The following is a 22,285-nucleotide window of genomic DNA, read 5'->3' as shown; positions in this document are numbered from 1 at the left end:
CAAGCTCTAGAACTTGATATTTCGCTTCCCGTCACTTCCTCTATGATGTTGTCATCCTTCCATTGCTGCAAAACATTTTTATACAGTTCATAGTTATTGTCTTTCAAAAGACGCTTAGTGACCGTACGTAGTCTTGCTTCAGCTTGGACATATCCCTCATACAGGGGAGGATGTCCTGTTAGCCATGGAAGTGCTACCTCATACCTGTCACTAGATTTTTGAATTGTCTCTTTGAAAAAGGTTACGGTTTCTTCGTCTAGCTCCTTAGTTGTTTTTCTTTACCAAGGACTCTAAGTCTCATAGCTTGTGTACTTCCGAAAGATGCATACTTAAGGATACCATATTTATAGTGCTTTTCTATCCTTGGCCTAAAACGCTCCATCCGAGCTTCGTCTCTATGGCTGTGACTCCCGACGGCAAAAATTCTATTCTTCCTGTCAATATTCCTCCTAGAAAATCGGCACCAATCAGCATCTCAATTGGAGGAATCTCTGGACCAACATCGGTAAGCTCAATACCTCGAGACTTCAATTCTCGTATCAGATTTAGGTCACGTATGCGAGGTAAAGATGAACAAATCTTGGGCTGATCCAAAACTAATATGTTGTATGAAAAAGTTCTATTGATGCTCTCAACAGTGATGTCGTAGCGACCATGTCTGACTTCGGAAGTTTGCGTACCTCCAAATAATCCTTGGGACAATAACTCTGTTTCTGAAGGATTTAATCGTAACTCTTTAACTAAATTTTTGGTTAAGTATGATCGCTGTGATCCGCCATCCAGTAAAGCTCTAACGTAACGTTCTTGATTTCCATTTCTTAAACGTAGCAATAATGTTTTCAAGTATATTACCCTTTGAGGCATAAGTTTCGTAAATAACGTAGACGTATTCATTTCCACTCTTGATTCATCGGGAATTTGAACCTTATTTTCTTTAGGCAGTTCCGGACACAAAATTACGTAGTGTTGCCTTCCACACACCAGACAGTGAACGCTACTGCGACAATTTTTCGCCAAGTGTCCAATCTTCAAGCATACCAAGCAACAGCGTTTACGTAGAACAATTGATTTTCTTTCTTCTGGCTTCATTGAGGCAGCCTTATGACAGTCTTGACTGGCATGTCTTTTCTGGCAAAATATGCACTCAATCTTACTGAACTTTTCAAAGGAAGATGTTTAAGTCATTGCTGTTGGTTCTTCTCTGCTAGAAGATTCCTTTTTACTTTTTGAAGGCTGTCCAAAAGCCTTTTCGGCTAACGCCCGATGCTCTTCCCCTTCTACCTCGAGACGAAGAAAGGACATCAACTTTTCTAACAATTTCTCTTTCGTAAGTTGAGCTGTCTCTTCATCCTCCACCTCAGTGTTTAATGAAAATCTATCCCAAGCCTTTAATACATCACTTGGAAGACACGATTCAACAACTGGGTATAACATGGCAGCATAGTTTTGAGTAGTTACGCCCAATGTTTCTAGAGCTCTCAAAGATGAACCGAGCTTATCGTACAATTCAGAAAGCTTAATGTTGGCTCGGTTGTTTACCAGGGTTAAAAGATCCCTTATAAACACGTCTATTAATAAATCACGTCTGCCAAACCTTGACTTGAGATGCTTGATAACCTTAATGTAATTGTTCTTAGAAGGTGGATAGCTTTCTACAATACTGCGAGCTTTTGAACTCTGCTTCAAAGATGAAAGAAGATATTGAAATTTATCTTCCTCTCGTATACTTGCATCTTCGTCAATGCGACTAAATTGTGCCCAAAAGGCAACCCAAGTACGTGGCACTAAGTCGTATTCTTTTAATTCTATCTTTGGAAGTCTCAACTTCCCACCTGGCTCTGTATCAGATAGTACAGAATGACTCTTATTTACTAGAAAGTAGTCTTCGTACTCAGTTTTTATTTCGATAAAGCGCTCTCTATAAGTTTCGATTTCATCATAGTCTTTATCTGATTAATCACTTAATTCTGATATTTGACGATCAACTATGAATAAAAGCTCGGCTTTATCTGCTAACTTATTAAATATTGAGGAAATCTCCTTACCTTCGACTTTTTCTTCTTTCTTTTTCGTATCAAACTTATTACAAGTCGTGGTAAATATTCTTCGTAAATTTGTTCTTTCTTTCCGCAATTTCTCAACCTTGTCGTTTCCTAATGCAACCTCTGCATCTTTTGCTTTCGCTTCGTCGTCAGACATTTTAGTTCGTTCAAAATCAACGGACGCCACTTTGTTGTTACTCAATAAAGATTCTTAATCGCTGCTTATACAGGATCTAATTTATCGTAATCTTAAGTAACTGAAACGTAATACAAACGTATAATAATAATTAAACTTTATTTCGTATTCTTAATATCATATAAAATGTCAACAAACTTAATAGAACACCAAAATCATCTCTCCTTCTGTTGCCCGATATGCTTATGCTAACTTCAGTAACAATACAAGTTCCAAAAGTCAGTATTCTTTATTTTACGTTTCATAGTTTCTAAATAATGATTTTTATTGAAACTTGAAATTTTTTGATAAAAATTGTTGTCAAAAAACTTTGTTTACAAAATTAAATTTCATAAAATGATGAGACTTATGTACACTTTTTGTTCATTTTAATTTTTGAAGTAATATGATTCTTAAAACTATAGAATGTAAAGTTTAAATGGGCCTTTCATGTTATATCATTAAATTTAGTAAAACTATTTCTCGGGAAATTAGGGTTTTAACTCTTATAAGAATATACATATTTTTTTCTGTTAATGTTCTGTGTTTTCTGTGTTAATGTTCTGTCTTCTCTGTTTTCTGTGTTTTCTGTTAATCTGTTAATTCAACTATTTTTCCGATGTGTTTTGGATATTCTTTCTCTAATAAAAAGAGATACCATTTTGTTTTCGTTTGCATAAGAAAGAATATCAAGCATTTTTCTTTTTTAAATTTAATTAGCCACAATAAAGAAGGAACGTTGCAATGCTACGTACTACATTAACGACGTCTCTAGAGTAAATGAATGACTGTTCATATAGAAATCGCAGGTATTAGTCTCATACAACAACGCCCCCTATAGTTCGTTGCGATCGCGAATATATATTTCTCTTACACGGCGATAAAAAAATGTCACATGCCAAATCAAGCTGTGATGGCTCAACATATAGCGCTTTTAAGAACGGAAACTGAAATAACCAGAGTGTAAAATATTATGTGCTTATGCTCATCTTATTTTTTGTTAAATAATTTATTTCTATATATATATATTTCTCTTATACGGCGATAAAAAAAAGCCTCATTACAACTCCCCGAATGGCAACGCAAGGAAATCGACCAATGATTGCAGCTAAAAATGTCACATGACAAATCAAGCTGTGGTGGCTCAGCATATAGCGCTTTTAAGAACGGAAACTGAAATAACCAAAGAGTAAAATAATATGTGCTTATGCTCATCTTATTTTTTGTTAAATAATTTATTTATTATCAAAAAATAAGATGAGCATATCAGTTTATAGATGGTAACGAGAAGAGTTTTGTGGTTGCTATGGTGACTATTTAGAATGTAAAAGATTTAATCAAAAGTGATTTTCAGACAACTTGAAGTTGCATACAGAGTACCTCACTCTTTCAACTGTAGTAATGTCCTTGGGCAAACGGAGATACAAGCTGTAAACAATGGTCAGTGTGAGAAAAGTAAATTTGAAGACAATAAATTTGAACCTATCGTCTTACTTCTATTTAAAAGAAAATTACAATAAAATTACTATTATAAGCTCTAAGGGAGTGACTCCCTGCATATTCTCTGCCCTCCTCCCGGCAGAGTATGCAGTTTGTCTTGTTTTTTGATAAATCTAAATTAGGGGTTATTTGTAATGTTTGGATAGTATACCATCTGATAAGAGGAATGAAGTTATGGGGTTATAGTTTTTCTTATCAGTGATTAAGTCTCAAATGAGGATATTGCAAGGCTGGTTTTTTTTCTTTGGAATTTGCTGTAAAAAGTAGATTTTAGTATATTAATATATTCACTAATAGTATCAAACTTTAAGTCGTTTCTAATTGCTCTCCGCCACATGGATAGCTTCGGCTATTCCGTGCGCCAGTCCCAAGCCTGGATAAAGGAGGAGGGTTGGGCGTAGGGCTAGTCCCTCTACCCCGTAAAACATCCCTGACTACAGAAACCAAAAGCATATCGGGCCAAATTCTCTTGGCGGAAGCAATGACTTGTGAAATTCCAAATGACAGTTATCTAACCTGGAATGAGGAAATCACGCCTATGAAGTGTCGAAGGGAAAGCCATTTGGAGCCTTCGATGCGGAAGAAGTCATTGATGAAACCTAAACACAAGTTACGAATTGGTGCTTGGAATGTAAGAACTATGTACCAATGTGGAAAAAGTAGACAGGTATCAATGGAAATGGATAGATACCAATTGGATATCTTGGGAATATCAGAACTTAGATGGACAGGTTTTGGCAAGATTGAAACTGGAAGTGAACAAATCATTTTGTACTCAGGAGCTGAAGAAAAGCACGAAAGAGGCGTGGCGCTAATCATTAATAAAGAAACAGCGAAGAGTCTTTTGGAATGGGAACCAATCAGTGAAAGAATTTTAAGAGCACGATTTTATTCAAAATATATTAAACTATCAATTATTCAAGTGTATGCACCAACGAATGATGTTGATAAGGAGGAAAAGGAGACATTTTACGATCAACTACAATGTTTTTTAAATCGAGTTCCAAAACATGACATGATAATTCTTATGGGAGACCTTAATGCTAAAGTTGGAAAACGGATTAGTGATGATGAAACCTCCATGGGAAACGAATCACCGGGCGAGAGGAACGAAGATGGAGAACTGTTTGTTTCCCTGTGCGAACTAAATAGTTTGAACATAGGTGGGAGTAGATTCAAGCATAGAGAGATACATAAATGTACATGGACCTCACCAGACGGAAGAACAAAGAATCAAATAGATCATATTGCAATTAATAACAAGTTCAGGAGCTCACTAAGAGACGTAAGAGCGATGAGAGGTGCCGACGTTGGATCAGATCACTACTTGATTCTTGCAATATTAAAACTAAAATTAAGAAAATCACCAAAGAAGACGGGACATAAAAGAATAAGCTATGACATTGCTAAGTTAAAAGCCAAAGAGTGCAGACAAGAATTTTCAATCGAGTTGAAAAACAGATTTGAGCTGTTAAAGGAAGAAGAAAATCATGGCAACACTAAGCAATCAGAAAATGAGGTAAAAGAAAAAGTTGAAGAGACTTGGGAACATATCAAAAACATTTATTGCGACGTAGCAGAAAAAGTGTTGGGTAAAAAGAAAGGAAAGAAAAGCAAAGAATGGATTACGGGAGAAACATTAATACTAATTGAAAGCAGAAGGAAAAAGAAAATACAGATGGAAACTACAAAGTCTGAAAGATTATTTAATCGGTATAGACAGCAGTATAGTCAAATTGATAGAGAAGTAAAAAAGTCAGCCAGAAAAGACAAAAGGAAATATTTCACAGACCTTGCCACTGAGGCTCAAGATGCAGCGCAAAAAGGACAAATAAGTACTTTCTATCAGAAAGTGAAACAAATAATAGGAAATAAACGAAATTCGCAATGTGCAGTACGAGACAAAAACAATAAGTTACTTACTACGGATAAGAGAATCGAAGAAAGATGGAGAAAATATTTTGAAGATATGCTTAACGCACACCATGTTGAAAATTCTGAGCAACTCCCAAATGTTACATTAAATGTAGCATCTACTGTAGATTTTTCTTTGGAAGATATCTCGCTGGATGAGGTACAGAGTGCCCTGAGGGCCACAAAACCAAAGAAGGCTGCAGGGAGAGATGGAATCGTGGCAGAGATGCTTAAGACAGATGTTGAAACCGCTACAAGACAGTTGCAAAAGCTCTTCAATGAAATCTGGAGAAATGAAAGAATACCAGAACAATGGAAAGAAGCAGTAATAGTGAAAATTCCCAAGAAAGGCGATCTAACAAAATGCGAAAATTGGAGGGGCATTAGCCTACTTTCCATACCGGGAAAAATATTTGGAAGAATAATTTTGAATAGACTAAAACATGAAATTTATAGAATTTTAAGAGAAGAACAAGCAGGTTTCCGCAGTGGAAATGGAACAATGCAGCAAATCTTCACACTTAGAAATATCATTGAGCAAAGCTTAGAATTTAACACCTCTTTATATTTAAACTTTATTGATTTCAGTAAAGCCTTTGATTCAGTTAAGAGAGAGAAATTATGGGAAATTTTATCACTTTATAATATACCAGAAAAATATATTAACATAATCAAAGATATGTATGATAACAGCAAAGCATGTATAGAAGTAAATGGAGAATTAACTGAATTCTTTTCAGTAAAAACTGGCGTGAGACAGGGATGTGTTTTATCGGGATTTTTATTTATACTGGTGATAGACTGGATTATGCGAAACAGCTTGAAAGATGAAAAAAGAGGAATAAGGTGGAATTTCACAACTACTTTAGAAGACCTTGATTTTGCTGATGACATAGTACTTATTTCATCCAAATATACAGACCTTCAGCTCAAAACAGACAAATTCAACAAATATTCAAATAGTGTAGGTTTATTCATGAACAAGAAGAAAACTAAAGTTATGAGAATAAATCAAAAGAAAAATGACAAAATTAAAATCGAAAATCACGAAATAGATGACATAGAGTCATTTAGCTATTTAGGTTCTATTGTAGATAAAAAAGGTGGAAGTAGTGAAGATATTAGACAGAGAATAATCAAAGCAAGAACATGTTTTAAGGGATTACATAAATTTTGGAGAGAGTCAAATATTGAAATAAAGACAAAAATAGTTGTTTACAAAGCTATTGTTCGAGCAGTACTATTATATGGCGCAGAAACCTGGAAACAGACTAAGATCGAAATACAAAAATTAGAAACCTTTCAAAACAAATGTTTAAGATTTATTTTTAAAATTTTCTGGCCTTACAAAGTATCAAATCAAAATCTATTAAAGAAAGCTAAAATAAAAACAATCGAAGATGAAATTAAAAAACGAAGATGGAGCTGGCTCGGACATATCCTTAGAATGCCCAAAGAAAAATTTTCAACTGTTGCGCTTACATGGGCCCCTGATGGTAAGAGAACAAGAGGAAGACCCAAACTTACCATCCAGCGCATGTTTTTGGGCGAATTAAAAGAATGTGGAATATCTGGCTGGGAGGAAGCAAGATCTATTGCTAAAGACAGGAGGCGTTGGAGGGATATGCTGGAGGCCTTAAGTGCCCAGGGCACGTAGAGGATAAGGGTAAAGGAAATTGCTGTGTTTCGTAGATAGTAATTTACTTTGGGTTACTTCAAGTTTCTTCATCTGGTTTTGTTTTAAGCAACAGACCCAGGAAGGGAAACTTTTAGAGAGCCTACAATACATATGTTTCAAATATGTAAATGTAATGGTAGTCAAAATGATTTTAAATCGCATTTATTCAAATAAGAATAAAGCATTTGCTGAAACATTAAATATAAAGTTTTCAAATGTAAATATTATCAGTTCTAGCATCTTAATTGAAATCGTTTGTATAGAGTGGTAGACAAATCATTGTAAATCACGTTCATTGAAAACAGCAAAACAAAAAATTAAAATTGTCTCCTTTAGATTAATTTTGACAGCGCTTAGAAACTTTACTACTCTATTTACAAGTCTATTATCTTCATTTAAATTTATTACATATAGTAGTGGTTAACATCATTATAAACCAAATGTACTAAATCAAGAATTCGCGATCGGAACGCTTGAATACGCCCTCTAGCGGGGAAGATTTTTTCCGGCTTTTATTTATTAAGTTTTCATTTAATTTTATCAGAATCATTGGTAGAGAAGGGAGCCATTATTTTTTTCAGCAGCAAATAAGAAGAAAAATTTTTCTAAGGAAAAGGCAGAAGAACTTAGCAAGAGAAAAAAAAACGACCCAGAACATTGGTAAACAGAACGCTCCCAACATTTGAAGAATAAATTCTCAATAATTTGTTCATTTCTATTATCAACGAACTTGCACCTGATAACTTCCGATTTCATGATCGCATACGGTTAAAGATGTGTGTAATAAGGTAAAATGCATTTTTATTGTCTTCAATTCATTATAAATTAAAGTGAAGTCAACATTGCTTCCAATGAATAAATGTGATTTGAGAACGTACCGAACTGTAATAGTTATAGAATATTAATCTTCTTCATAGAATGTTACATATTTCTGTATCAAAATAATTTGGAAAGCAACAATAAGGAATCATCCGAATTATTTGAAATAGTATCATTTGTGTTGATTATTAATAAATTTTTATCATTTTCTTGGTAAGTGTTTTTTAATTTGGAATGATTAATTTCAACTAAAATTCAGTTATTTCGTTTTTAAGTTACATATTGAAATTCATATTGAGATTTTGCAATTATAAAATTTTATTGTGTGGTATGCCACCTTAAAGTAATGAAGTGATAATCTATGCATATATTATTCGAGAATAAAATTTTAAAGCGAAGAACATTTCATTTTGGAATTCTCCGGATTTATAAAGCATGTAAGTAATATGATTTTCATAATAAAAAATTTATTTGTAAATAATTTTTTTTCTTCTAATTTGATGATAGTTCTCCATAGAATGGTTTTCTACGTCTAATTAAGAATAAAAAAATTAACATGAAAGTTTTTATTTTAATGTGATGCATTTTCAGAATTGTTTTTTTTTGTAAGCATTCTTTATTTTACATGTTTTAGTTTACAAATAATGATTTTTTTATTGAAGCTTAAAATTTTTTAATAAAAATTGTTGTCAAAAACTTTTTTTACGAAATTAAGTGATATAACATTATGGGTTTATGCATATTTTTTTACAAATTTTAATGTTTCATTTTATATATTTATTTTGTAACAGTCGTTGAAAAGCCGACTCAATTTTTGGGTTTATGACTACTAATGCTCAACTCCGTAACCTTGTAATTTTGAACTCAATCCAGAAGACAAGGGAACTCCTGGATCAAATATTAGGAGAAACTTTGCCTTCGTGGATGATTGTTTTGATGGAACTAACCCGCATTTACGTTACATGGAGAAGAAGACCACGAGGATCACCCACGGTAAGCCTGACTACAAGGAAGCTCTAACCCATGATCCGGCTACCACTGAGGGTATTTCACGTCAGTACTGTAGTCGGTGCAAGCCGGATGCGGAATTCGTATCGACCAGCTATGGCTGGGATTCGAACCAGGTTCACGTCATTGGAAGGCGAACGCTCTGTCCCCTGAGCCATCGCGGTTCATATTTTATTGTTTGAAGTAATATGATTCATAAAACTATGGAATGTAAAGTTTAAATAGGCCTTTCGTGTTATATCATTAAATTTAGTAAAATGATTTCGCAAGCATTAGGTTTCAACTCTAATAAGAAGATACATATTTTTTTCCGTTTATTTACAAATATTTTTCCGATGTGCTTTGGATGTTATTTCTCTAAAAAAAGCGATTCCATTTTGTATTCGCTTGAATAAGAAAGAATATCAAACATTTTTCTTTTTTAAGTTTAATAAACTACAATAAAGAAGGAACGTTACACTGAAGACGTCTCCAGTTCAACTGATGATCCTGTTGTTCTTCTAGCAATCTCCAATAACTAAACTTCCTATAGGTCGTTGTGTACACGAATAAAATTGCAAAATTTATGACTACTTTTAATGTTAAAAAAATTCTTTTTGGTGAACTGACGCAGTGTCCGACTTATACGCTTAAAGGATAGTTTAATTGCATCTGAGCTATACATTATGTAACTTACATGTTTACCTCTTTCTAAAAACGAGGTAAGTATACTTATCACCCATTTTGTCAACATTTTTAATTGGGTTTGTTATTTTATATTAACTTCAACTTCGATGAAGTACGTTTTAATTAAATTGGTGACACTATGCCAGTTCTTGGAGAAAGTATGAAAAGTTTTACTGTACAATTCCTTTTGCTGTTTGTAGTATCAATAAAATTTATTTTAGAAATAAAAATAAATGAAAATAAATAAAAAACATCCAGTTATTCACTTTTTTTATAACACCAAATGGGTGGAGCTAAGTTTTATGTTTTAATGTATTCATTGTTTTATAAATTTGATTCAAATTTATTTTGGTGTGAGTGATTAAAAATTCTACATAAAAGCCTTTTTGCACATGTTCTCTCTTAGTGAAAGTCTTAAAATGTTGACAAAACTTAAACACCCTGCACTAACTGCAAAAAATATTAAAATAAGAAAAAAAAATTCAAATTAATCTCATCATATAAGCTAAATAAATGTTTTTTAAAAATATAAATTCCAAAAATATTTTAGCATGCGTTTACTAGAAATAAATAGCCTAATAAAGGGTTAACTAGGCTTAAAATGTGTCTTGCAAGAGACACGTGGCTTAAATACTTTAAAAAAGAATTAAGGAATGTGAACAGGATTATTTAAATTTTTTTTACCTATTTTTGAGTTAATAAAATATTATTTTTGAGAAACCTGAACGCAATACTCCAAAAAAAAATTTAATACGTGCATCTAAAATTTACAAAAAATTCTGCTCCAGTAGCGTTTGTGGAAAATCACCAACTATTAGTCATTATAATTAGAAGTTATTATAACTACCTTCATAATTGGGCGGAAGAAGCCTTCTCTGTTCGGTGACGGCCTTCCCCCAGTAGGGGTGGTTCAAATTGTTGCAAGATCCATCCATACTTCGATATGGAGTGTCACTGCAGACGAGTGGAACGTAGAAGTTTTTGCATCTTTCAATCGTTGTTTGCACTTCAGGGTTTTGAAGAAGCTTTTCTGTGATTCCGGCTCTATAGATTTCAGAAATTTGGTAGTTAAGAAAATGAAAGCAAAATGAATTATCTATATTTATTTATTAAACGTTAAAAATGTAAGTGAGAGTGGGAATGAATGTCATATCTAAAGCCCAATGAATTATCTGTATTTATTTCTTAAACGTTAAGAATATAAGTGAGAGAGGGAATGAATGTCAAATCTAAAGCCCAATGAATTATCCGTATTTATTTATTAAACTTTAAGAATATAAGTGAGAGAGGGAATGAATGTCAAATCTAAAGCCCAATGAATTATCCGTATTTATTTATTAAACTTTAAGAATATAAGTGAGAGAGGGAATGAATGTCAAATCTAAAGCCCAATGAATTATCCGTATTTATTTATTAAACGTTAAGAATATAAGTGAGAGAGGGAATGAATGTCAAATCTAAAGCCCAATGAATTATCCGTATTTATTTATTAAACTTTAAGAATATAAGTGAGAGAGGGAATGAATGTCAAATCTAAAGCCCAATGAATTATCCGTATTTATTTATTAAACTTTAAGAATATAAGTGAGAGAGGGAATGAATGTCAAATCTAAAGCCCAATGAATTATCCGTATTTATTTATTAAACTTTAAGAATATAAGTGAGAGAGGGAATGAATGTCAAATCTAAAGCCCAATGAATTATCCGTATTTATTTATTAAACGTTAAGAATATAAGTGAGAGAGGGAATGAATGTCAAATCTAAAGCCCAATGAATTATCCGTATTTATTTATTAAACTTTAAGAATATAAGTGAGAGAGGGAATGAATGTCAAATCTAAAGCCCAATGAATTATCTGTATTTATTTATTAAACGTTAAGAATATAGATGAGAGTGGAGTGAGACCTCGATTGCGTCGAACTGTTTATATAGTGAACAAGCTCCGATTTAGACTACATTACATTAAGAAGAATGGCATGCTGTTGTTAATTAATTCACGGCGTCAAAGTAAACAAGTTTGTTTTGCTATTTGTAATAGTTTATTGTTTTTAAACTAGTCTTATTTATGGGTCATTACAGTAACAAAAATTATTTTAGACCATCTTATAAGTTCATAAGGGAATTAATTTCGGTGACCCAGGCCCAGGGGGCCCATACCACCAATTACAATGAAGACAGCCGTCACGAGACCAACCCCACATAGCACGGTAGTACCAAGCAGAAGTGGACCACAGGCATAAGGTCCCGAGCCACGCAAGATTGAGTGCACCACGATCACGCCAAAAGGGAAACAAAAGCTCCAGTTCGACGAAACGAATATTAAGAATAGCGAAAGAATAAAAATTTGGCCCAGTATTCTTTTAAGACAACCTCCACCACTCTCGGGATAAGACCGGCTTTTGCCCCCCACTCCCCCTTTCATGTGAGCCTATGGTGGCAGAGTTGGCCAAAAATGTAATCGATTACATTTTTTGATTACAGTAATCAATTACTTGTAATCATGATTACAATTTTCAAAAATTTCGATTACAGCTGTAATCATGATTACAATATTGATTACAGTAATCAATTACTTGTAATCGTGATTACAAAGTTTGATTACAGCTGTAATCATGATTACATAGTCGATTACAGTAATCAATTACTTGTAATCATGATTACAATTTTCCAAAATTTTTGATTACAGCTGTAATCATGATTACAATTTTGATTACAGTAATCAATTACTTGTAATCATGATTACAAGTAATTGCGATTACAAGTAATCACAACAAAAACGATTACAAGTAATTATGATTACAAGTAATCAAAATATATGATTACATGTAATTTGATTACATGTAATTTGATTACATGTAATTATGATTACATGTAATCTAATTACACGATTACAAGACTATTGTATTCTTATAAATGATTATATTTTACAGTAGATAGTAGAATGTATTTTATAATGATACATTTTGCACGTATTAACATGTACTGCATTTTGTACGTATTTGTATACGTACAAATGAATGTAACTAAAATGTATGTACATATGATTTTATCTAGTGCATATGTTCAGACATTTTAGTTTCACACACATGTACATACATTTATATTGTAGGTATAAAATATATGCACGTATGTATATAGATAATAATTACGTATGTATGTGCAAACAATGTAGACAAGTACATTTATACACAATGAATATATGCATTTTATGCAAATATTTGTGTATGTAAATTGTATATCTATGTTCATGTACGCATGTATATACAAGTACTTGTGTTTGTACGAACATACATACATTGTCTGTACAATGTATGTCCCATGCATGTATGTGCAATTTATTTATGAACAGTACAATATATGTATGCATGTACAATATAGGTATATCTGTAGGATGTACAATATATGTATGTATGCATGTACATGATATGCATGTCCAGTGTATTTATGTACATGTACATAATATGTTCATGCTCAATGTAAGTATCCAAATATGCATAATACATTTGTGTACGATTGTACGTACATTTGTATTGGCGTATTTATATTTCACATATATTCATACATGCATTCGACATGCATAACGTACGTACATACACACATTTGAGATGCATATATTGTACAGATGTATATACATATAGCGTACAGATGTATATACATATAGCGTACAGATGTATATTCATATAATGTACATATGATGAAATGAACATATAATGTTCATATAATGTACATATGTGTGTACATATACAGTACATATGTGCATAAATATAATATATTGGGCATAATTCTTTCGTACAAATTTTACATTTGTACATGCATGCTATCCCTATCTATGCATATGCATATCCCCTATATATATGTTCAATGAATGTATCCACACATGTACAATATACGTATGTTCCATGTATGCATGTCCATATGTACTATATATGCACGTACAATACATGAATGTATGTACATACATTGTACATGCGTACACACATTACACGTATACATATGTACAGTCCGCAAAAAAAAAACGAATCACCCTGAATAACTTTCGTTCTAATGATCGGATTTTCACGAACTAAGTGTCAATCTTAATGGTTCTTGGGGGTGACCTCAAATATGCTAATTAATTAGTGCTAACTATTAATTAAGTTACGAAATCAGACACAAAAACGTACTTTCTCTGAATAAACATATACTTTTTTTTACATATTTGGAATCTAGACACTTGAATTAGGGGGGGTAGGCAAAATTTCGAAAAAATTGGGTGGTAAATTGGGTAGCAATAAAGGTTTATATATTTGGCGATAGCTCAGAAAACCGCCAAAAAAAGTCGCCTGCGCAAATGAATATTTTAAGATAACCCATTGACTAATTCAAAAGAGGAATGCTTAGTTTTACTAGGTTGCTAGGCAACCATACTATGACTGTAAAAAAATTGAAATAATGTTTTGTGATTCCTCAGAGAGGTTTAATTCATTGTTAATAGAAAATCTCTCGAAGTTTCGAGGCAATAGACAATTTTTAAGCTGATTTCTGTCTAAAAAGCAAAAAAAAATTATTTTAATGTCCTTTGAAAAGAAAATTTGAATCGATTTATAAATTATTTATGATTTTCTAAGTTGTTAGAATTTAAATACATGAACTTTTTATCTGATATTGCTTAGATTATGCTGTTTTTGCTAAATTTATTCGAGTATTTCATACTAAAATCAAATTGACATAACTTATTACAGCTATATACAAAATTTTAGGGATAATCATTTTTACAGCTTTAACCCCTTGGGGACAGTGATTCATGAAAGCATTCATACAAAATCAGAATCAGGATGTAAATAAATAAAAAACGGTAGCTTAAATGCAGGCTTTGCTAATTTCACGGACTTACTCTGCCTTGAATTTAATTATTGTTAGTTTAATCATATATATAATCAATGCTAGTTCAAAGTATAACTAAATAATTTTATTTTGAACTAAGTAATGGTGAATTAAATAAAACAAACAATTATAACCCCGCCCACAAATAAACTGCTAAAGAATTACTTTGTTTACTAGTTTTATCTTTTTACCCTGGTAGATACTGTTTTATGCTGTCACGTATTTGTGACAGTCAGCGCGAAAGGGTTAATCGAGTCTTCTAGGCAAGAAAGTTTGAAGATGAAAAAAAGTGCTTGAAAAATAAAATGTAAATTGTATAGTAATTCTAATGCACATTCACAAGGTTTTCTGTAATTTACGATATTTCTTTTTTTTATAACTCAAGGAATTGCTGAATGTTTAGTGGCATTTTAAAGACATTGAAATATGTTATGTTTATGAATAAGATATTGAAATAATATGTTGCATATTGTATGATTCGTTGTTTATAAAATCGCTTCATTCTGCTAGATATTTAGGTTACATGGTTTCTTTGGATAACGATGATTAGCAAATTGCATCCTCGTGTTTCGATGCATTCTGAAACTTACGTTCGCAAATTCACCATACAATGTCGCACAGCATATTCTTCAATTACGATAAGCTACATTTACCACCAAATACTGCTACTATGATTATTTATGATTTCTTATATATATCTGATACTCTCCTTTTAAACAGAGCTAGTAAGATCCTTAAGATACTGAAAAACTTAAAAGATAAAATATTTAATTTCATGAACTTAAAATTTTAATTTTTAAGTTAAATATAACTTTTACAATATTGATGCTCTTACGCTTTTAAAGACCACATAAATCCTGTTAAATATTAAAATGCATATGTTTACTTTAACGAGTGTAAAATCCTTATCAAAATATTGATCAAGACCCAAATGTAAAACAGTATAATTGACGATACAAACTCAACTGACTTCGAAACGTATGAAGAGGGAACTAAAAGTCGACATGCTTTGAGCGTTCAAATATAATCGCCCATTCTCGATCAAGACTTGTCAGGCTTGAATAAGTTGTGACTTTCATTATTGGACGCTCAAAACATGTCTACTTTTATTATCACCCATTATTTTTTTAAATCAATGAAATTTTTATACTTTCGATTCAGTTTCTTGGGATTATCCATTTAGTTACACAACATATATACTTTCGGAGTATTTTGATCGAGTTTATTTTTACACCCTTATTTGCTTAAATTATTAAATAATTTGCTTAAAATAAATTATTCAAGCTACATGATTTAATGCATTTATATTGTAATAGTAAACGGGGCTTCCATCGGATATTCTTAACCTTAATACCGCTATCATTAAATAAATGGAATAAGCTTAGATAAATAATAAAAGTTTATTTTTTCCTCGTTTTAATTTTCAAGGAATAATATGTTTCGATCAAACAGATTTCATTCTGGAAGTAGCGAAATTATTGAGTAGGTCCCTTGGAGCAATATTATTCTTATCCTCTTTTGACGAAATATGGGAAAAATTAGTTTTCACAGTTTCTGTAAAAAGTATGTTCGCCTTCTTGCCACGTTTTTTTTATTTATTTTTATTAAAATGAGTTCGGAAATTGCGTATTTCTTATAGAATTTTTTTAAAATCAGATGACTTTAAAATTGGCACGGCTTCGGAATCTTCTTACAAATTTCAATTTTTAGTATTTCCTGCTTAACGAAATAAGGCATTTTCCTGATAACAAATTATACTACAATAATATCTTGGGAATCGTGCTAAAGTAAAAAATTAAACAAAATAGTTTAGTATATTATCAGGAAAAAAATCTACTTGGTATCATAAAGAAAGAGTAAAATATATAATGAAATAATAAGTGAATCACTCGTGGTCAAATAATTAAAATTTTAATTTCACAACTAAGATGTTAGAACGACATTTAAGATACTGTGATATTTTAAGACACTTAAAAATTTTGGCTACGAATTCGACAGCTTTTTATGTTCGGCATCTTTATACTCTTTGTACTGACTTAAAATACATCAACGCTATTTTAGATAATCTATGTTGAAGTCACGAGAAACAAAAGAAAGACAATCAATAATTTGTACTGTTTTTTCAAAAAAAAAATAGTATGCTTAGTAAATAATCAGCTGTTTTGCATTAAATAATTTTAAGCAGCGGAATGTTTTTAATTTCTTTACAAGATTTTATTCTTAGCTAGCAGACAATAATTCTTTTCAAGAAAACTTGACTATAATTTAGAAAGGAACTTTACTTTAAAGAAAACCTAAATTAAAGAACTGAAAAAATTGATTAGTATATTAATGAAGACATAATAAACGTAAAAGGGTAAAGAATAAGATTCTTAAAAATGTCAAAATTTACTTAAATAATAGGTAAAATAGTTCTGCGAAACACTTCCGAAAATTTCTTTTAAGATTAAGACGATGTAGGGTAAACCAACCAGTGATGGAACACACCCCAGTGAAGGAGCATTTCATAGATATTTTTTAGAAATAAGATTTTAAACGTTTTAATTTAGATTGGTTGGTAACAGTAGCTTACTACCTAACAATAGGAAGTCATCTAACAACGCATTGAGTTACCTGGTCTTAGAGTCTTTACTGGAAAAAGTTTTGAATTTGTTAGTATCTAGTCAACGCCTTGTTTCTTTGACACAATTATAAGGTCAGTGGTGGTAGTTATCCGTTTAAAGTACAATTAATTGCGTATAATAATGCTTTTTTTCTTATTCTGAAAAATAGAAATCAAAATATGGTTATTGAAGTTACGTTGTATTTATTTCAAGCATCATAACATAAGCAAGTACTGAGATTAGGGGGTGCTTATTAACTGGATTACCAAACGATGAAAAACCAATGAACAAACAAGTGTTCCTTTATTGGGATTTTTTCAAGTTAATGAAAATAAAAGAAAAGTTTTAATTTTCCTGTACTTTTAGTCATATTATACATCAAAATTATGTTAAAAGTACAAAAAACAACTTCTAACCAGTGAAGGAACAGGCATGTTTCTTCACTGGGAATAGATTTCCCAGTGAATGAACAGTATGTGTGAAATATGATTTTACAAGGATAATTAGTAGTTCTGTGATATAGAAGACACCTTAAATTCAGTTAAATGTTGTATGAATAGTTCCTATAACAATTTCATTTAAAAATGCAAATTTAATTGCTAAATTTATTTAAAGAATTATAATAATAATTTGTTAATTATTTATCGTTATAAATATAGTGATTAGTTATTACATCATACCTTAGACACCTTAATGAGCTATGTTTACTGACTAAATATAATAATAAAAGCTTGAATAATAATTATAAAAGCCTTTGTGCTAATAATTAGCTAATTTATTATCTTATTGCGGTCTTTAACGTCCAGACGGAAACTGGTAGGAAAAATCCATTGAAAAACCATCATGCATGTGAAAAATGGGTGAAGTTTCTTTTTAAGGCGACATCCACCGATAACTCAGTGCAATGCGAAGATAATTTCAAAAGGCAAAACTTCCCTTAAAGAATAATATTCGAAATACTGGTTTTAAGAACTTTAGATGAATCTTTAGGAGAGAAGTAGCCCTGGCATCCTTTTAGAAAGTGATTGCATTTACAATGCGAACGAAACAAGAGTTGAATACTGCCCTTAAACGGGAAAAATCCTTGGCCCTAAAAATTATAAGGATTTATATTCTTAAGTTCCTAGGAAAGAAAATTTACCTCCATTGGTAGTTTTTCCTTACTGAAGAATTCTTTGAGATATTACAGAATCAGTCCCTGCTATATATTTCATTGGAAAAAGCGATTCATGAAATGAAACAATGACCGCAGTAACATTTTACAAATATATTGCAAATGTTTCTACCCACGCCTAATTAAAAATGCTATCAAATTCCCTATTTTGCTCGTTTTGGATAGGTATAAATCTCATATTAATTTGAAACTGAGCAAGTTATGTTCATCAAAACAAATTTTCTAGCTTAGTTATCTACCCAATTCTGGGAAATTTCCCGTTAGATCTTAAAAGAATTGTAAAGCAATATGTCGAGAAAATTTTATATCCATTTTTAAATAAGATTTTGAGGCATCAACTGATGAAATTAAAATGCTTTCATGAAATGCGATATTTTTCCATTCGATGTAAAAAACGTTGACTTTAACAAATGCATGCAAAACAGACACCAAGAGTTAATGAGCAAGACAACTTATCAACCAAATACATGCTTCGAGAGTTACGATGCACTATTTCTTCAGACACTTGAGAGGGAAATCTCACAAGTTATGTTGCAAATTTTTAAAGGAACATTGACGACAGAAAAGTTTAATCTCCCAAATATCCAATAGCCTGTGCTTTTCTCAATATTGAAGAATTTATTTCAAAATGAACATTTGGTTAATCAAATTTTGGCACAGAAGCTGATACAACTAACATTGATAATGAAAGTATCTTGAAAACTGATTTTGAGATAAGTCCTCTTGAGGCATTGTTAATTGCAAAAACAATTGGTTCCATAAGTAAATGGTAAGTACTGCTGAAGACCCACTAGATATAAGTCAATGAGAGATGGATTTGACTCAAACTTCGAAACTCCTTTTTCTCATTTATTATCCAGTGAGGAATTCTAGAAATGGTATTGGAAAATCAAAAGAAATTTCGAAGATACATTTACATTGGCCAAATATTTGGAAAAAAGAGGAGGGTTAAATCAAAAGAAAAAAATTACTTTTTTGCATTAACTTCAGAAAAAGAACGAAAATTTAAAGAGATTGAAAGAGCTGAGAAAAAAAAGTTAAAGCAGAAAATATGACGAAGAGAAAAAAAAAATACTTAAAAAGATTAAAAAATAGCTTAAAAAATGTAACCACCAAACCCACCAAAATAAACCACCAAAAATAATAAACCACCAAAAGAGTAAACAAAAAAGTGATCTAATTATAATTATAATAAAAGCATCATCGGATTACGCAATGATAAACATTCATAATTTAGAACGGACTATTAAACTGTGAGAAAAAAAATGAAACACATTTTTTTTTAAAATTATGTATTCAAACATATTTTACTTTCTATTCCATGACGGAAAAAAGTAACATTTTCTGCGTTAACTGTGGTTATATGTTGTAATTCCGAGAAAAATCTTGTTTTTAGACATTTGTGTGGCCAATGGATTCCTAACGAGCATCAAACATTTTCTAAATTAAGTGTTCATTCACTGGAAAATTTAGTGTTTATTCACTGGTAAGAACTGTTCCTTCACTTGGTTATCTTACTACTTATTGGTTATCTTACTACTTATTATTTAAACCACCAAAAGCTTAAAACAATATTATGTAAGTTATCTAATTTTTTTTACATAATTTGTATTTAATAACAAATATGTCGACACCATCATTTAGCTAAAATTACAAATTTTGAAATTTTCATGACTTTTTCTTAAAGGCAAGCTAAGCTTAAGTGTTCTTTCATTCGTTAATTTACTCTATAAGATGTTGAGAAATTTGCGATGTTGTGAGAGATACTTAAAAAAGTTGACTACGTATTTTTATTAATGTTTATAAAATATATATTCAAGAAATTGATAAACATATTATTCCAAATCTATGCATACGTATGTATATTATTGAAATTGTATCAGTTATTGAAAAACAAAATCAGAAAATAAAAAATAATCACATTAAATAAGCACAATCTGGTGTATAATCATTTTCTATCAGAAGATCATATCATATCCTATTTTATAAAACTAGACATTCCTTGAATAAAGTGTTTTTTATTCAAAATGTTTTATTCGAATAATATTAATCGAATAATTCGAATAATATTAAATTAATAATATTAATTATTCGAATATAACTAAATTGCAAATAAATTATTAAGCGACTAAAAAGGAAACATTGTATTTTATTGTTTGAAAGATATAAAAATGAAAAGATTAGCAAACGATTATTAGCGAAAAAAATATGAATGAAATTTTACACTACGCGCGCGAAGTCAAGTTCCTCGCAAGTTTATCACATTTTAATATTAATCGCCCCATTTAATCATTTCTTTATTGTCGCCAAATTATTTTTTTAAAAATAATTAATTTTAATTTTTCTCAGCTTCTAATAAATAAAAACAGTTGAAACTTTAGATTTTTCAATTGAAAAATATGTAGATTAATATGGTATAAAAAAATTCATACCTTATAATTCAAAATCTTTTCATCCTCTCTTTAATTAAATAATAAAAAATAATTAATAATCATTAAAAATTATTTTTTTCTTGAAATAATCTTTGGGTAAATGAGTTTCATGAGTGGGTGCAATTTTATTTAAATTGCTTTATTAGTTTTGGAAATATGACTAAAAACGTAAAAAGTTAAATTAACATTAAGGGGTACGAACTTTGGATCGCTCTCCTGACCAAACTATGGGGACCATTTTTCCCAGATTGCGGCTACCCCCTATATTTTGAAGGTTAAAAATCCAAATATGTGAAAAAAAATGTATGTTTATTCAGAGAAAGTGCGTTTTTGTGTCTGATTTCGTAACTTAATTAATAGTTAGCACTAATTAATTAGCATATTTGAGGTCACCCCCAGGAACCATTAAGATTGACACTTAGTTCGTGAAAATCTGATCATTAGAACGAAAGTTATTCAGGGTGATTCGTTTTTTTTTTTGCGGACTGTACATTACATTTATGTCTAAATATGTGTACAATGCAATAAATAAAATGCATGTAAGTTAACTTTTAATGACTCAAGCAAGTTAAATGACAAAATCAAACGATATTTAAATTTAGTTTTCTGCTTTAATTGTTCTATATCATTTTAAAATTCTCTGAATAAAAAATTATTTTCAGGTATTTTCATGAAATGTTTGAATTTACAGATTTATTTTTTTTATGAAATAATGCATGATTCATAGAAATTTTTTAAATGGTAAGAAAAACGGTAAATTTTATGTGTGGAATTAATATTTAGAAATTCCAAATAAAATTATCGTTTGCTTTCTAAAAAATATGAGGTCGAGTTTCATATGCCTTAGAATAAATTTTAAAACAAATTTTAATAACTTTACTCATATAAATTTTTTTAATGTATGCACAATGTATGTCTATATTGTAATTACATATATTTAAATGTACGCATGTATTTGTACATTACTTGCAATTATGTACATGTATACGTTGTATGCACATGCATACATTGTGCATATAACTATTTTTTTGTATATCCATGCATTACATGCGCATAAGCATTAACAAAGTATGTAGTTATACAAGTACAGTCCGCAAAAAAAAAAACGAATCACCCTGAATAACTTTCGTTCTAATGATCGGATTTTCACGAACTAAGTGTCAATCTTAATGGTTCCTGGGGGTGACTTCAAATATGCTAATTAATTAGTGCTAACTATTAATTAAGTTACGAAATCAGACACAAAAACGTACTTTCTCTGAATAAACATGTATTTTTTTTTACATATTTGGATTTCTTATCTTCAAAATATAGGGGGTAGCCGCAATCTGGGAAATGTGGTCCCCATAGTCAGGAGAGCGATTCAAAGTTCGTACCCCTTAATGTTAATTTCGCTTTTTGCGTTTTCAG

At 30.9% G+C, this 22,285-nt stretch overlaps 1 protein-coding gene across 1 annotated transcript in view; it reads right to left on the bottom strand.

The window, feature by feature from the left end:
* LOC107451827 (peroxidase) overlaps positions 1–22,285 on the bottom strand; it is a 123,250-nt gene that overhangs the window by 77,703 nt on the left and 23,262 nt on the right. The window contains exon 4 of the mRNA XM_087152542.1: positions 10,650–10,846. Within this exon, the coding sequence (XP_087008668.1) occupies positions 10,650–10,846 (197 nt within the window). The remainder of the gene's footprint in view (positions 1–10,649; positions 10,847–22,285) is intronic.

The sequence above is a fragment of the Parasteatoda tepidariorum genome, chromosome 9 (genome assembly GCF_982258835.1).
Source record: "Parasteatoda tepidariorum strain Cologne lab strain chromosome 9, Ptep-v5.0, whole genome shotgun sequence".
Lineage (NCBI taxonomy): Eukaryota > Metazoa > Arthropoda > Arachnida > Araneae > Theridiidae > Parasteatoda > Parasteatoda tepidariorum.
Note: the sequence above shows the minus strand (reverse complement) of the source record. Positions and strands in the feature narration are given on the sequence as shown.